General features: G+C 42.5%; 1 protein-coding gene across 6 annotated transcripts in view; it reads left to right on the top strand.

Annotated features, from left to right (window-relative positions):
• Rims1 (regulating synaptic membrane exocytosis 1) overlaps positions 1 to 17302 on the top strand; it is a 504676-nt gene that overhangs the window by 271610 nt on the left and 215764 nt on the right. For all 6 annotated transcript variants that reach the window (XM_042687077.1, XM_042687082.1, XM_042687081.1 and 3 more), the window contains one exon: positions 1477 to 2288. In XM_042687077.1, coding sequence (XP_042543011.1) covers positions 1477 to 2288 — 812 coding nt within the window. The remainder of the gene's footprint in view (positions 1 to 1476; positions 2289 to 17302) is intronic.

The raw sequence follows: 17302 nt of genomic DNA, 5'->3' as shown, positions 1-17302 counted from the left end.
TAGCTCACAACAGAAATTACCCTCACTCAGTGTTGTCTGTGTTGTTTTCTCAACTTTTATTCATGACATTCTCTTTGGGAACATACAATTATAATATTACCTCTCAAAAGCCATCTCTTAGGACGTCAGCACTCCCAACACAAGCCTATGCTTGCCCCCATTTCAACAGTATAGTAGAACATGTAAGTCCACAATGCTTGGCCAAAACTTCTGGAAAAATTGATGAAACTTCCCCCAATCAGGTGCATTGCAGTGTAGAGCAGAGATGAAAAGGTTCCACGGCATGACACGTTTATACCATTCAAAGACTTCGGATCCATTTCCTTATTTTTTTCTTGACCTGTGTCTTCAACAGCTTAGGGAGAAAGGAGAAATACAAGTTTTCTTCTTTCAGACCCTATTCTCAAATGATTGGGAGTGAAGGAAGAAGGATGAATAACATCTTCAAAAATGGCAGAATTTGGAAGCTTTGAGTGTGGCTCAGTGGTAGAGCACTTGTCTAGAATACAAGAAGCTCTGGGTTTGATATTCAGCAGTGAAACGAAAGTAAAATATTTCTATTAACTTTATCCAAGGAAGTTAAATCAGAAGCTATGGTTAGCTAATGTCTCCTAGAAAACTGAAAACATGTTTGGGTACACATAATCAAGTAAGAATTTATTCCACTATTAATGAAATACTATTACATTTGATTCCTGAAGTGTACACTTGTATATAATTTCCCTAAAAGTTAAAAGTAAAAATTGCCAATTATATATTGTATTTATAGACAATATTGTGTATATGCAGACAATATATTGTTTCTACATATAGAAAATATATACATATATAATCAATATTCATATGAAGTATATATCTGGTTTTAGCGGATACAGGTTACCTTTGATCATTACTGTTGTCTATATTACTTTACATATATTTTGTTCTTGAATTACAAACAGAAAGAGGCATTAACAATCCATCTACTTGATTGATTTCTTAATAATTTTATTGATCTAATAGTTAAACGTGTAAACAACATTTTAAGTCCTTAATACAAAGTAGGAACATATTTCAAAATAGCTAACTGGTTATACAAGGTATGTGGCCTTTTGCCTCTTATTCATTCATTCATTCATTCATTGCCTGCATTGGGGCTTGAACTCAGGACCTCACATTCTCTCTTGGCTTTTTTTTTTTTTTGGCTAAAGGTTGGTGCTTCCCAACTTAAGCCACTGTTCCATTTCCTGCTTTTTGGTGGTTAACCGGAAGTAAGATTCTCACCGACTTTTCTGCACAGGCTGGCTTCAAACCTTCACCTCCAGATCTCAGCTTCTCGCGTAGCTTTCCACGCTGAGCCAGCAGCCCCTTGACCATCGCAGTTTTTAATTAGCCCTCACATTGCAACTCATTGTCTGCAGTGATTTAAACGTGGGGTGGGCAGGTGACCTTTTCAATTGACAAACCGCTCTCCCTGTGGTTCCTTGCTGGTCGCAGGAAGAAGGCCCCGGGGGCGTCGGACCAGAATGGCAAAGCGGCCCCGAAGGCCGATCGGAAGCGCGGGCCGAAGACGGCCGCGCAGCCCGGAGAAGGGGCTGCGGAAGACCGGGAGCGGAAAGAAAGGCGGGAAAGCCGCAGGCTGGAGAAGGGGCGATCCCAGGACTACCCCGACGTGCGGGACGAGCGAGAGGCGGGCCCGGCGGCGGCGGCGGCGGAGAAGCAGCGGAAGGAGGAAGAGTACCAGACCAGGTACCGCAGCGACCCGAACCTGGCGCGGTACCCGGTGAAGCCTCCGCCCGAGGAGCAGCAGATGCGCATGCACGCGCGGGTGTCCCGCGCCCGGCACGAGCGGCGCCACAGCGACGTGGCGCTCCCGCACACCGAGGCCGGGCCCGCGGCGCCCGAGAGCCAGGCCGGCCCGCGCGCCCCGGGCCCAGACTCGCCGCGCGCCCGCGCGCCCGAGAGGACCGCGGAGCCCCGGGCGCCCCGGCTCGGGCCGGGCCCCGCGGACGCCCCCGAGCCCCCCGCCCCGGAGCCCCTCAGGAAGCAGAGCCGCCTGGACCCCGGCTCGGCCGTGCTCATCCGCAAAGCCAAGCGGGAGAAGGTGGAGACCATGCTGCGGAACGACTCGCTGAGCTCCGACCAGTCCGAGTCCGTGCGCCCCTCGCCGCCCAAGCCGCACCGGTCCCGCAGGGGTGGCAAGAAGCGGCAGATGTCGGTGAGCAGCTCGGAGGAGGAGGGTGTGTCCACGCCCGAGTACACGAGCTGCGAGGACGTGGAGCTGGAGAGCGAGAGCGTGAGCGAGAAAGGTGAGGGCCGCCGCGCGGGCAGCCGGGGCCGGGGACCCGCTCCAGGGTGACCCTGCGCGCCGCGGGGCTCCTGCGAGGGCGCGCGCGCGCGCTCGGGAGCGGGCGACTCACACCTGTAATCCTCGCTGGTCCGGAGACCCGAGGTCCAGAGGATCAAGTGTGGAGCAGGAAAACCCACTTTTTAAAATAACCGGCCAAAAGCAAGGCTGGCTCAAGTGGTAGAGCACCCGCGGAGGGAGCAAATAAGCACGATTGTGCCAGAGTGAATGCTTCCTGTGTGTTAAGGTTATGAGCCCTGTGTACTGGGCTTAGGGGTTTAGGTGTGTTGGAGTTAAACGTGTGTGAGGGTCAAGGTGAAAGGCCAATTTTGAAGGGTTGCAAATAGGATGCAGGCATTGGCAGATTTGATCTTTATTTGCTTATTCGTCGGAATTTTTAAACAGAGCCATGAGCTCGGTATTTAGGAGAGTTTCTTGTTGGTTCCCCTGATTCTGAGAAATTCAATATGTACTCTTAGGCTTGTAAACTGTTTTGAAGTTAATTTAGTTTTGTGGGAAAATTCTAGAAAGCAGCAGCTGTACCTACATGGGTTTTGTTTTTCACTCTAATCCTCCTGCCCCCAATTCACTTGTACATATTCCTAACACAAAGGTAGTTTTCGAATTTCCTTATCTTCTAATTTGTGAATTCACTTCATACAATTCTTTCATGTGAAGTATTTAATGTGTTTTGACAGTAACTTTGAGTTAGGACATTCACCTTCCAAAAATCTTTTTGGATGAGATGAGATAGCTATTTTTCTATCTAAATTTGCACTGTACAATATAATAGCCACATATAACTGTTTAAAAATTAAATAACTTAAAATTAATTTTCCGTAAAACTCAGTGCTTCAGTCAAAATGGCAACATTTCAAGGTTTCAAGAGGGATCAGCATCAAAAGTCCCATCAGATAATGAGGGTCTGAAAAAAAACTTCAATCTCATATTAAAATTCTCCTTCTCTTCTTCTTACTCCTCCTTCTCCTCTTCTTCCCTCCTTCCCCCACTCTCAAAATCCTGGAGCTTGAACTCAGGGCCGGGGCACTATCCCTGACAGTTTTTGCTCAAAGCTAACACTCTACCACTTGTGCCACAGCTCCACTTTCAGCTCTTTGGTGACAAATTGGAGATAAGAGATGAGTCTCATCTCCAGCCAGCTCATGCTGGCTTTGAACCACAATCCTCAGATCTCAGCCTCCTAAATAGCTAGGATTACAGACACCAGCCACTAACCCTGGCTAAATTTTGTGCTTATTTTAAAGCACATTCTAATTTTACTGTTCATCATTCAGGTTTAAAGAGAGCAAAGTCCTAATAACTGTGATGGTGGTAGGCATCTTTCCTCTCAGAGTTCTGTTGGGAGAAATGAACAATGAAATGTAATATTGTACCAAATACCTACCAGTGGCTCACACTTGTAGTCCTAACTACTCAACACGCTGAGATCTGAGGCTCAGGGTTTGAAGCCAGCCCAGACAGGAAAGTTTTATGAAACTCTTATCTCCAGTTAACCATCAAAAAGCCAAAAATGGAGCTGTGGTGCTAGTGGTAGAGTGCCAGCCTTAAGTGTAAAAAAAAATGCTGGCATAAGAGAGAGAGAAAGGAAGAAAAAAAAGAAAGGAAGAGAGAAAGAGAGAGAGAGAAGGAGAGACGGGGAGGGAGTATGCTGTAGAAGATTTCTCCTATATGAAGGGTTAAGGGCTGGAGATGTGGCGCAGTAGTGAATGTTTGCCAAAGGTCCTGGGTTCAATCCCTAACACTGCCAAAAGATAAATGATAAAATAGAATTTAATAAGTGATTCTAAAGGACATTTAGAGTATGGATGGTTTGTTCCGCTGGGTGATCGTGGCTCATGCCATGATCTTATTAACTCAGAACTCTGGGACCAGAAGAGTTACAATGTGAAGCCCGTCCAGGCAGAAAGTTTTGCAAGACACCATTTCCTAAACAAAGTAAATCCAGAAAAAACCAAAAAGGCCAGACTGAAGGTGTGGTTTATATGGTGGATTGTCACACACAAACAGCAACCTAAGTAAGAGCCCTAGTCTGAGCCTATCTCCACCTCCGCCAAAATGTATTTCTCCATGATATTTAATACAGCATATTTTGTTTTGTGTTCAGCTATCTAACACAAAAGGCAACAAGTCAAAATGACATCTGAAAACAACATAGCCTGTTTAGTAAAATCATTTACATGTAGCTTATACATGCAGGGCGATTAACAGTGAGGTCTATTTACTGAGATTATGTAAAAATTGAGGTCAGATACCACATGTTTTTTGTTGTTTTCTTTTTTTTTTTTTTTTTTTTTTTTTTTTTAATTTATTTTTATTTTTTGTGAACATACTGTACAGAGGGGTTACAATTACATGGACAAGATAGTGAGTACATTTCTTATCAAGCATTGCAGCCTCCTCCTTTGTTTACCTTTCACATCCCTTCCCAGCCTCCCCCCCACCAATTCTCCCTCCCCCATCTGTGAGACTCTTATCTCCAGTTAACCACAGCTCCGGAAATGGAGCTGTGGCTTAAGTAGTAGAGTGCCTGCCTTGAGCAAAAATGCTCACGGACAATGCTTTGGCCCTGAGTTCAAGCCCTAGGACCAGCGCGCAAGCGCAGACACCCCCCCCCCCCCCACACACACACACACATTTACAGCCAGAATGATTTTTTAAAACTCATCTAAATAAGCCGGGCGCTGGTGGCTCACGCCTGTAATCCTAGCTACTCAGGAGGCTGAGATCTGAGGATCGCGGTTCAAAGCCAGCCCGGGCAGGAGAGACCATGAGACTCCTATCTCCAATAAACCACCAGAAAACCAGAAGTGGCGCTGTAGCTCAAGTGGTAGAGCGCTCGCCTTCAGCTGAAGAGCTGAGGGACAGCGCCCAGGCCCAGAGTTCAAGCCCCATGACCGACAAAAAAAAAAAAAAACTCATCTAAATATTCTTGATGTTATTGTTGTACCTGAATTAGCCCTCAACAAAACTGTGAAATGGGCAAAGAGCTAATTGAGCATTTCCCACTGTCCAAGTCACGTCCACCAACTCCCTTTCCATTTAACTCCTGAAGCACCAGAGGCTATAAGACTGTCAATCAAGAAACCAGCCCACAAAATTAGTACATGTTAATGGGCTAATAATTCAATCTCCATAGAGAAAGTAGACTATAAAGTGCTCAGTAAATGGCAGTGACTACGTATGCCCATGTTACAGGTGGGAAGCTGGCCAACAAGTAAAACATCTAATAGAAATGACATACATCAGCAAAACTGGGCATCAAACGCAAGTGAGTCTAAAGGCAATGCTATTACTTTATCATCTTTATGGGTTTTGGTTGTTTCTTTTTATGAGATAGGGTCTCACTGTGTAGCCCAAACTGGCTTCAATCTATCAAGTCTCCAGAGTGCCAGGATTACAAGCCTGCGTCAGCACGTCTAGTTTATTTAATCTTTTCAAGCCATTATTACTTAGTGATTAAGAGCACAAAGTCTGAGGCAGATAGCTTGAGTCCAAAGCTCAGTTCCTTTTTCTTTTTTTTTTTTATTATTTTATTTTTTTTATTGTAAAGCTACTATACAGAGGGTCACAGTTACATGAGTGAGGTTATGAGTACACTTCCTCTTGAACCTTGTTACCCCCTCCATTGTTTTCCCCCTACCATCCCCTCCCTCCCTCCCTTCCCCGAGGTTCTTTTTTTTTTTTTTTTTTGATTGTGATTAAATGATTACATAATTTCAAAGTCACAAGTTCATTCTAACTTCCCTGGAGCAAATTGTCTACCACAGTCTGTAATATATAACAGTGTTCACATGTTATATACCATATTTGTGATCAGCAGCATGAGGATATTTAGTAGTGGTTCAACCAGATGAGCGGGAGTTCTTTGTTTCTTAAGTCCTGTTAGTTTTGTCGTATCACTAACCTTTTGGATTTAGCATCCACTTATGAGGGAGACCATGTACCGTTTGTCTCTTCGTTCTTGGCTTACCTCGCTCAACATGATTCCTTCTAGCTCCATCCATTTCCCTGCAAATGCCATTATTTTGTCATTTCTAATGGCTGCATAATATTCCATTGTGTATAGATACCACAATTTTTGGATCCATTCATCTGTGGTGGGGCACCTAGGTTGTTTCCATATCCTAGCTATTGCGAACAGTGCTGCAATAAACATGGAGGTGCACGTGTCCTTGTATATTGGTTCCTGTTGTTCAGGGTAGATGCCTAGAAGTGGTATGACTGGGTCGTAAGGGAGGTCAATCTTTAGCTTTCTAAGGACCCTCCAGACTGCTTTCCAAAGTGGTTGTATAAGTGTACATTCCCACCAGCAGTGTAATAGGGTTCCTCTTTCTCCACATCCCCTCCAGCATTTGTCGTTGGCTGATTTGTGGATGTGGGACATTCTGACTGGGGTAAGGTGGTATCTCAGGGTTGTCTTTATTTGCATTTCCTTCACCACCAGGGATGATGAACATTTCCTCATGTGTTTCTTTGCCATTTTTATTTCTTCATTTGAGAAGTCCCTCTTTAGTTCCCTTGCCCATTTAGTAATTGGTTTGTTAGGTTTGGGAGGGATTAGTTTCTTGAGTTCCCTGTATATACAGGATGTTAACCCCTTGTCTGATATATTGCTGGTAAATATTTTTTCCCAATTAGTTGGTTGTCTTTCTAGCTTAGTTGCGATAGATTTAGCTGTGCAGAAGCTTTTTATTTTAAGGTAGTCCCATTTGTCGAGTCTCTCTCCAACTTGTTGTGACCCTGGGACTCTGTTCAGGAAGTTCCTTCCTGTGCCTATTAGTTCAAGTGTCTCTCCTACTCTGTCCTGCAGTAGTTTCAGAGATTCAGGTTTAATGTTAAGGTCTTTAATCCATTTTGAGTTGATGTTGGTGCATGGTGATAGGCTGGGGTCCACTTTTAGTTTTCTGCATGTGGCTGCCCAGTTTTCCCAGCACCAGCGGTTGAAGAGGCTGTGTTTCTTCCATTGTATGTCTTTGGCTCCTTTGTCGAATATCAGCTGGCTGTAGGCCTGTGGATTTATATCTGGATCTTCTATTCTGTTCCATTGGTCTTCGGGTCTGTTTTTGTGCCAGTACCATGCTGTCTTTGTGATTATAGCTCTGTAGTAGAGTTTGAAGTTCGGCATGGATAGCCCTCCCATATTGTCTTTATCCCCTAGAATTGTTTTGGCTATTCTAGGTCTTTTGTTGTTCCATATAAATTTTTGGACTGTTTTCTGTATTTCAGTGATGTACGTCATTGGGATTTTAATAGGAATTGCATTGAATTTGTATATTAATTTTGGAAGTATCACCATCTTTACTATATTAAGTCGGCCTATCCAGGAGCATGGGAGGTCTTTCCATTTCCTAGTGTCTTCTGCAATTTCTTTCTTTAACTTTTTATAGTTCTCATTAAATAGTTCTTTTACATCTTTGGTTAGGTTAATTCCTAAATATTTTATTTTTTGGGAGGTTATTGTGAATGGGGTTGCTCCCTTTATTTCCCTCTCTTCCTGTGCGTTATCAGTGTATAGGAAGGCAACTGATTTTTGTGGGTTTATTTTGTATCCTGCTATTTTGCCGAAGTGACTTATGATTTCTAAAAGTTTGGGGATGGAGTTTTTGGGATCGTGGAGGTATAGTATCATGTCGTCTGCAAAAAGGGATAGTTTCACTTCTTCTTTCCCTATGCGGATCCCTTTAATGTCTTTTTCTTGCCTTATTGCCCTGGCTAAGGGTTCTAGGACTATGTTGAAGAGGAGTGGAGACAGTGGACATCCTTGCCTTGTTCCTGTTTTTAGGAGGATTGGTTGTAGCTTTTCCCCATTAAGTATAATATTGGCTATTGGTCTGTCATAAATGGCTTTTATTGTTTTTAGAAATGTTCCTTCTATTCCTATTTTCTCCAGAGCTTTTAGCATGAATGAATGTTGAATTTTATCAAAGGCCTTTTCTGCATCTGTGGCGATAATCATGTGATTCTTGACCTTGGCTCTGTTGATATGCTGGATTACATTTATTGACTTACGTATGTTAAACCATCCCTGTGTCTCTGGGATGAAGCCTACCTGATCATAGTGTATTATTTTTTTTATGTGTTTCTGGATTCTGTTAGCTAGAATCTTGTTAAGGATCTTTGCATCTGTGTTCATCAAGGAGACTGGCCTGTAATTCTCCTTTTTGGTTGGGTCTTTGCCTGGTTTGGGGATGAGTGTGATATTGGCTTCGTAGAATGAGTTTGGGATAGCTCCCTCCTTCTCTGTTTCTCTGAAGAGCTTGAGGAGTATGGGTATTAGTTCTTCTTTAAAGGTCTTATAGAATTCTGCTGTGAATCCATCTGGTCCTGGGCTTTTTTTTGTTGGAAGACTTTTGATAGCTTCCTGTATCTCATTATAGGATATTGGCTTATTTAATTGGTTAACTTCTTCTTTGCTCAGTTTGGGTAACTTGTATTTCTCTAAAAATGCATCCATTTCCGCCAGATTTTCTTCCTTTAGTGAGTATAGCTTTTGAAAGTAGTCTGTTAGAATTGTTTGGATATCTTGGGTACGTGTTGTGATGTTTCCCGTGGCATCCCTAATCCTATTAATATGGGTTTCCTCTCTTCTTTTTTTAATTAATCTTGCCAACGGGCCATCAATTTTGTTTATTTTTTCAAAGAACCAGCTTTTTGTTTGGTTTATTTTGGTTATGGTTTTCTGATTTTCTAATTGGTTAATCTCTGCTCTCAATTTGGTTATCTGGCTTCGTCTAGTAGCTTTAGGTCCCATTTTTTCTTGTTTTTCTAGCTGTTTTAGTTGCAACATGAGATTATTTACTTGGTCTGTCTCCATTCTCTTGATGTGGGCACTGAGGGCAATAAATTTGCCCCTCAGGACTGCTTTTGCTGTGTCCCACAAGTTTCTTTGTGAGGTGTTTTCATTTTCATTGAGTTCTAGGAAATGCTTTATTTCTTCTCTGATCTCTTCTGTTACCCAGGCCTTGTTAAGGAGTGTGCTGTTCAATTTCCATGTATTAGAGAAATTTCTGCGGTATGCTTTGTTATTGAGAGCTAGCTTGATTCCACTGTGGTCAGATAGGATACAGGGGATTATGTCGATCCCTTTGTATTTGCTTAAGTTCCTTGAATGAACTATGATATGGTCTATTTTGGAGAAAGTTCCATGAGCTGCTGAGAAGAATGTGTACTGTGTTGTTTTAGGGTGAAATACTCGGTAGATGTCAGTTAATTCCGCTTGAAGTATGGCCTCACTTAATTCGGTAGCTTCTTTGCCAATCCTCTGGTTGGTAGACCTGTCCTTTGGTGAGAGTGGCGTGTTAAAGTCTCCTAGTATTATCGTATTGGGATCTATTTTATTCTGTAAGTTTGAGAGCATTTGTTTAACATATCTGGGTGCACCGATATTTGGGGCATATAAGTTGATGATGGTTATATCCTCCTCTTGGATTGTTCCCTTTATTAATATGTAATGTCCGTCCTTGTCTTTCTGTACTGATTTTAATGAAAAGTTTATTTTGTCAGATATCAGGATAGCTACACCTGCTTTCTTATTGGGGGAATTTGATTGGTAGATCCTTTTCCACCCCTTCACTCTGAGTTTGTTTGTATGTTTGGCTGAGAGGTGGGTCTCCTGAAGGCAACAGATGGATGGGTCTTGTTTTCTGATCCAGTCCTCAGTTCGTTTTCTTTTAATTGGAGAATTCAGCCCATTTATATTAAGAGAAAGTATAGAGAGATGCATTGTTGTCCCTGCCATTCCGTTTTCCTAAGTTTTTCTTCTTTCCTTTCCTCCTGTGCTTGCTCAGTTAGACTTTGAGTAATGCCTGTTTGGGGCAGGTCCCAGTTCCTGGTTGCTTTCTTCAGGTTGTGTCCCCCCTCTTAGAATTCTTTGTAATGCTGGCTTAATGTTTATGTATTCATTTAGTTTTTCTTTGCTATTAAAAGTTTTCAGTTCTCCATCGAATGTGAATGCTAGCTTTGCCGGGTATATCAGTCTGGGTTGGCAGTTATTGGCTCTCAGGGCTCGTATGGTGCTTTCCCAGGCTTTTCTTGCATTCATTGTTTGTGTGGAGAGATCTGCAGTGATTCTAATTTTTTTCCCGTTGTAGTATAGCTCCTTCTTCATTTTTGCTGCATGCAGGATTGTTTCCTTATTATTCAGATCCATCATTGTTACTATTATGTGCCTAGAAGTGTTTCTCCTGGGATCTTGCTTGTTGGGTGTTCGATAAGCTTTTGTGATGTAGTTAAGATGGTCGTTTTTGAGGTGGGGAAAATTTTCATTGACTATCTTGTTAAATAGGTGTTGCATTCCCTTGCTCTGGAATTCCTCACCTTCGTCCACTCCGATTATGCGAAGGTTAAATTTTTTAGCATTATCTGCTTGCTCTTGAATTTCCCTTTGGTTTAATTTGAGTGATTTTTCCATATCTGTCACTTTTTGGTCCAGTTGGTGTATTCTGTCTTCTGTATCTGACACTCTACCTTCCATTTCATTCACTCTGTTGACCGTGGCTTCTATTGTGGTTTGCATGGTGGAAATGGATCCCTTTATGGATTCAATGTTGGTTCTCAGAGTACTGATCTCACCTCTCAATGAGGTGATATCAGTATGCATTACCTCTAATTTGGCGTTTATCTCACTTCTTACTGAGGTTTGTGCAGCTTCTATTTTTGCATCCAATTTTTGTTTGATATCCTGTATATCTTTTGATAGTTCATCCTTGTGCTCTTTCAGTTTCTGATCCATTTCTCGCTTTATTTCTTGAGTCATTGCCTCCAGCAACCCTTGGATGTAGTTTTTGTCTTCCATTCCTGCTTTGCTCCCACTGGGGCTCTCCCCTGCGTGGCTGCTGGCTTTTGAGGTGAGCTTGCTGTCCTGGGTAGTGGTAAACCTTGTGATTTTTCTCTGTGATTTTCGCATGGGGGTTCAGGAGACTGCTCTTCAATCTTGTTTTGGTGTGTCTGTCTTTGCTTGGTTGCTGATTCTCTATTGGTAGAGAGAGTCTGTGTCTGATCTGGATTCTGTTGGGAGCCTATTTCCAGCTGCTATTCACTTAGGATTCTCAGCTCTCTGCTGTAGCAATTCCCGCCTTTGGAAGGGTTGAGCAGCCTAGACTGCTTGTGTTTGCTCCTGCGGGTGCTCTTGGGAAGATCAGATGCTCTGGATGCACTCTCCCAAATACTGGAGTCTGCTATGGGCTCCTGATGTGTTTTTGTTTGTTTGTTTTGGGCTGGTTGTGGGCTTGAACTCTAGGTTTGGGTGCTGTCCCTCAGCTCTTCAGCTCAGGGCTGGCACCCTACCATTTGAGCCACAGCCCCACTTCTGACCCTTTTTGCTTTGTTCAGGCGCCGGTCCCCTGGCCTGGTTCCGGCCCCAGCCTGGAGCGCGCTCGTTAGGCCTGTGCTAATGTGTATACCACCTTGGTTATGCAGCCTGGAGGACACAGTTCAAATTTCTTCTACTGTTGGTAGTCTTGACCCAGGGGCACTGTTCCTGGCTTGAGCATTTAAGCTCCCTTCCCGGGGCGCTCTTGCTCTGGCCTGGCCAGCAGAGTGTGCTCCACCGGCTGGTGGGGCTCTCGAACAGTTCCCAGTTTTAGTGGGTCCTGTGGTCCGGGTGTTGGGGTAGGGAGTCTAGGTCAGGGTCTGGGGATTCCCTCCAGCTCTGGTCTCCCTTGATGGATTCCCTGTCCCCTGATGGGTACTCACCCTGTAGGTCGTCAGTTGTTGTTGCAGTCCGTCAGTTGTTGTTGCAGTCCGAGTTCAGTTGGGGTGGTTGCGGGCTGGGTTGGGCGGCCCCCCGCCGGGTCGTTGCGATCGCGATTGGACGGGTGGTCGGCGGACAGGTCCCTTTGTGGCGCTGCTGGTGCCGGGCGGCTTTGGCGGGATGGAGCCTCTCCGCTCCGGTGGAGAGTGATGGGTGGGGTGGGATCCTCCTGGAGACTCCCGGCTGGTAGGTTTCTCTGTTCCTGGCGATCCGCTGTTCTGCAATCCCAATCCGGTACCTGGTGATCTGCAAGCAGCCCCCTGTGTCTCTGTGGCTCCGGCAGCCCCTGCCGGGCCGGCTGGCCGGCGGCTTGGCGCACTGCCGCGCGGCCAGTAAAGGTTGGGGGAGGGGTCTTCGCTCTTCTCTGTTCTGAAATTCTTCTTTTCCTCTCTTTCTTTTTTTGTTATTTTCCACCTCTGGTTTTTCTCTGAGTGTTCGTCTTTTTGTTGTTGTCGGTCTCTTGGGGAGATTAAAGGTTGGAACTCGAACTCTCTTTTTGGTTGGAGAGAGCTGTGGCGTTTCCCTACTGCCCCGTCGCCATCTTGAGCCTGCCTTTTGTTGTTTTCTTATGTTTTTGTTTTGTTGGCTTGTTTGTGCTGGTCCTAGGGCTTGGCTTATGAGTAGTGCTGGACCAATTGAGTCACAGCTCCAATTCCAGCTTTTTTAGTGGTTAATAGGAGATAGGAGTCCTGCAGACTTCTTTGCCATGGCTAGCTTCGAACCTCAGATTTTGGCCACCTGAGTAGTAGCAAGGATTACAAGTGTGCCACTGATACTCAGCAACACATTTTTAAGTTAAATGTTCATATTGCATATGATCTTAACTACTCAGGAGCTTGGTAGCTGAAGATGAAGACTTGAAGCCAGTCTGGACAGACAAATCTATTAGACCCTTACTCAATTAACGGGCAAAAAGCTGGAAGTGGAGGTATGCCTCAAGTGCTAAGAGTACCAACCTTGACTATGAGAACCACAGGCATGAAGCTCTGAGTTCAGAACTAGCACACACACTAAATGATCGTATTGCTATTTTCAAGTAGAGAGTAATGCACATCTGTCTCTTAGTTTATGATTATTAATATAGTTTTCTATGCTCAGAAGTAAAACAAAATGACAAATGAAATCTGGCTCATGAGATAGCTGATCAATTTATGTGAAATACAAAATATAATCCATTGGGAGGTGCTATAAAAAAGATTTGAATGAGGAACTCTATAGCTAAAGGAAGAAAGCAACATGCTGAGATGAGGGGAGGAAAAAACGGTGAAAGTTCTAGGAAGAAAAAATAGAAACCTTGGCTGCTTTGTTCAGAGAAGTTAAAATACTCGTGCTTATGAAGAACTTGTGGTAAAAATCCTAATCTATTAAGAGTCTGAAGAAGAACCTGATGTTGCATAGAAAGATTTCCTTCCTTCTTGACTTTCTTCTTGCTGTCTTTAAGCCAACCAAAATATACAACATATTAATAATTGTAATGCTACTTTGGAGAGAGAGAGACAGAGACAGAGAGACAGAGAGAGAGAGAGAGAGAGAGAGAGAGAGAGAGAGAGAGAGAGAGAGAGAATGTTCAAGACTAAATCCAGGGTTTTGTGCATGGTAAGAATGTACTCTACTACTTAGCTGCAACCCAGCCCCAAGTACTTCCTAATGGAGTCATAAGTCAACCTTTATATCAGGCACAGCCAAATTGATTTGTAACTGTAGCTGCTAGATAATGCTTAGCAGTCCTTTTTAGGAGTGTGTGGTATTTGGATTAGAGAGAAATGACATCTATAGTGGTATCAAAAAGTGAACTGTTAGCCGGGCGCTGGTGGCTCACGCCTGTAATCCTAGCTACTCAGGAGGCTGAGATCTGAGGATCGTGGTTCAAAGCCAGCCCGGGCAGGAGAGACCATGAGACTCCTATCTCCAATAAAAACCACCAGAAAAACCAGAAGTGGCACTGTAGATCAAGTGGTAGAGCGCTCGCCTTGAGCTGAAGAGCTGAGGGACAGCGCCCAGACCCAGAGTTCAAGCCCCACTACCGACCAAAAAAAAAAAAAAAAGTGAGACTGAGGGTTCTGATTAGTAGTAACAGGTGTGCATTTTTTCTCTTTAAGACAAGACAGTATTGAAGGACCAGGTATAGGTTGTAAGTAGTGTGAACAGTTGGCTATCATGTTTGGACACTTGACAGTGTGTTCATTGGGGAATCCGGAATAAAAATCGGAAATCTTGGCAAAAATCGAGTACTAAATTACTTAAATGGAACTCATGAATACAATTCTTTATACAATCCTTTACTCCTTAAACTAAAAGTGTTGGGCATATCTATTTTGAACTCCATTAGTACAATGCTTGATGTTCATGGTATTTAAGATTCTGATCAGATGATATTTATTTCACTTTCAATGCATTTATATCCTTTTAATCTTAAGAGTTTTTCTTATATCCTTATGAACATTTGGATACAAATATTTGGGCCACCACTTATTTATTAATTTGTTTCACAAATATATCTAAGCTATATGCATCTATATATCACAATAAAATTCCTTAGTACAATTAATTTATACTAATAAAAATATCTATAACGAGTGACTGAATTTCAAATACACTGTTCTATGTCCTGGAGGTAAAATGATTAAGTATACATATATTATCTATTATTCTATCATCTATCTATATATAATCGTATATAAACACATATACATGCAAGAGAGAAAAGGAGTTTGAGCATCAAGAAATAAAAATGCATCAACTGGTGATTAACAGAACTTTGAGAACTTTATGGAGAGACAAGTTGCCCTGTGATAAAACCAAGTTCTTTGATAAGATGTTGGTTACATATATTAAAAAATTATAGCTTTAAAAATAATTAAACCTAGCCAGGCTTACAACTGGTGGCTTATGCCTATAATCCTACTTACTCAGGAAGCTGAAATCTAAGGGCCAGACGTGGAGTTATGAGTGCCAACCTCAATCAGAAATTAAGGGAGAGTGCCAAGGCTCTGAGTTCAAGCCCCAGTACTGGCACAAATAACAACAACAACAACAACAACAACAACAATAACAATAACACAATCTTTAAAATTGTTTCCTCCTTCCCCAATGGCTGACAAATCTGAACATTTGTTTTCCTATATTTGTTTATCCTATAAGCTCCCTCAAAATACTAATAAAAATAAAGAGAAAAGAAGATGAATATGAGTAGGTGTGATGTTTATAGAAAGGGGAGAGAAAGATAGAAAGGGGAGAGTAGCTTGCTTTAGATAGGAGCCTTTGCCAAGTAGGCAAGAGAGTGTGGTGGTGGAGGAGAAAGTCATCTGTCAAGACGTGTCTTTTAGGGCTCAGCCCAAAGCATGGCATTCCAGGAGGCTGGACATGCTCACAGGAACTTCAGATGCCTACTCAATCAATATTTGTCAATAGAAAAAACTACAACTCACTTTTCTGTACTTTCTTATCATCCATTCTCCTCTTTACTCTGGTACACACAGTGAGGTACCAGTATTTAAATCCTGGGTAAATTATCAAGAAAAAATTCAGTGGAAAACTTGATACGCTACAGTTAATACTTCTCTACTTTGGAAACCTTACATTTACCAATAACATTGTACACTGCACTTTATTTTGCCTAGAGTAAAGGACACTAGCTAAAAATTCTGCCTGCATTCACAAATGTTTCAAGATAGACCTAACATTCATTAGGGCTTTCTGGCTAAAAATATAATGTATATGTAAACCCTTATGCTATATATAGCTAATACCCACTCTGAGTGTGTGTGTGTGTGTCTGTGTGTGTCTGTGTCTGTGTGCACACATGAGCGTGCATGTGCTGGTATTGGAACTTAAACTCAGAGCCTTGGTGCTGATTCTCAGCTTCTTTGCTCAAGGTTTGCATTCTATCACTTGAGCCACAGATCCACCTCCAGCTTTTTCGTGGTTAATTGGAGATAGGAGTCTCATGGACTTTCCTGCCCAAGATGGCTTTAAATTGCAATCTTCAGATCTCAGCCTTAGAGTAGCTAGGATTACATGTGGGAACCTTCAGCACTCAGCCTCAGTCTTAAGTATGAACAAATACCAAGAACTTTGAGATATGAAGAATGCACTACAGAAGATAGTGTCATTGAGTCTAGATAGAAGTAAGAGATAGTTGAAGAATTGCAGTGCTTTATACTAAACAGAACAAAATGTTGCACATCTCAGTCAAGTTCAGTATATCTACATTGTCTGATTCTTAACCCCAGCACAGTTTTGCTGTCCAGACACAAAGATGTTCTGTTGAAAATATTTTTGAGACATTAGAAACCAAGTCCAAACCTTGTAAAACAAGTTCAACATAAAGAGAAAGTTCTGGATACAAAGCCCTCTGCATTGATGTATTTACACAGAGATAGTTGGATGGAATAAACTGTGCACTGGACTCCCGATTTCAAGAAGGCCTCAGAGTGGCTAGGCAGTTAATTGAGATGGGAAGTAGTGTAATAGGATCTGAAACATTATAAGAGAAGCTAATGGAAGGCTTATGAATGCTTTTGGGTCCAGAAAGAGACTATAAGGAACTCAACTATAAGGAAGCCCATAAAACCCAGGGGATGCTCAGAAGATGTAAGTACAGAGGTCATAACTCGAAATATATGGACTTCAAATCATTAAAGGGAACAGAAAAAAATCTTTAAACTTTTGGAACTTAAAAAGTAAACTAGGTCATGAGCAGGTATGGTGTTGCACACCTGTAATTCCAGCTATTTAAGTGGTCAAAATAGAAGATTATTGTTCAAGATGAGCCCAGGCAAAAATTAGCATGATCTTATCTAAAGAACAAGCTGTGCATGGAGGCATACATTTATAACCCTGGCTTGCTGAGAAGCATGTGCAGAATGAGTGAGGCAAAAGTTTGGGACCCTTGGTGAAAAAGCTAAAAGCAAAAGGCTTGAGGAAGCCATGATTTCAATCTGAAGTAGTGCTACCAAAACAAAACAAAACAAAAACCCCCAAACAAACAACAACCCTAACAAACTAAAAGCAAACTAGGTCATGTACAAAAAATAATGTAAATGCCTTTACAAGCCCTTACATTGTTGTTATCAGTAATGAATTCTAGACTACAAATGATCAATAGTTTCAATGTTCTGAGCAAAGTAACAATAAATTTAAAGTTCTATATTCATTGAAACTATCAATCAGTTCTAGGTTCTTAGAAAAACCTACTGTTTATT

The sequence above is a fragment of the Dipodomys spectabilis genome, unplaced genomic scaffold (genome assembly GCF_019054845.1).
Source record: "Dipodomys spectabilis isolate Male_0828 unplaced genomic scaffold, ASM1905484v1 ptg000102l, whole genome shotgun sequence".
NCBI lineage: Eukaryota > Metazoa > Chordata > Mammalia > Rodentia > Heteromyidae > Dipodomys > Dipodomys spectabilis.
Note: the sequence above shows the minus strand (reverse complement) of the source record. Positions and strands in the feature narration are given on the sequence as shown.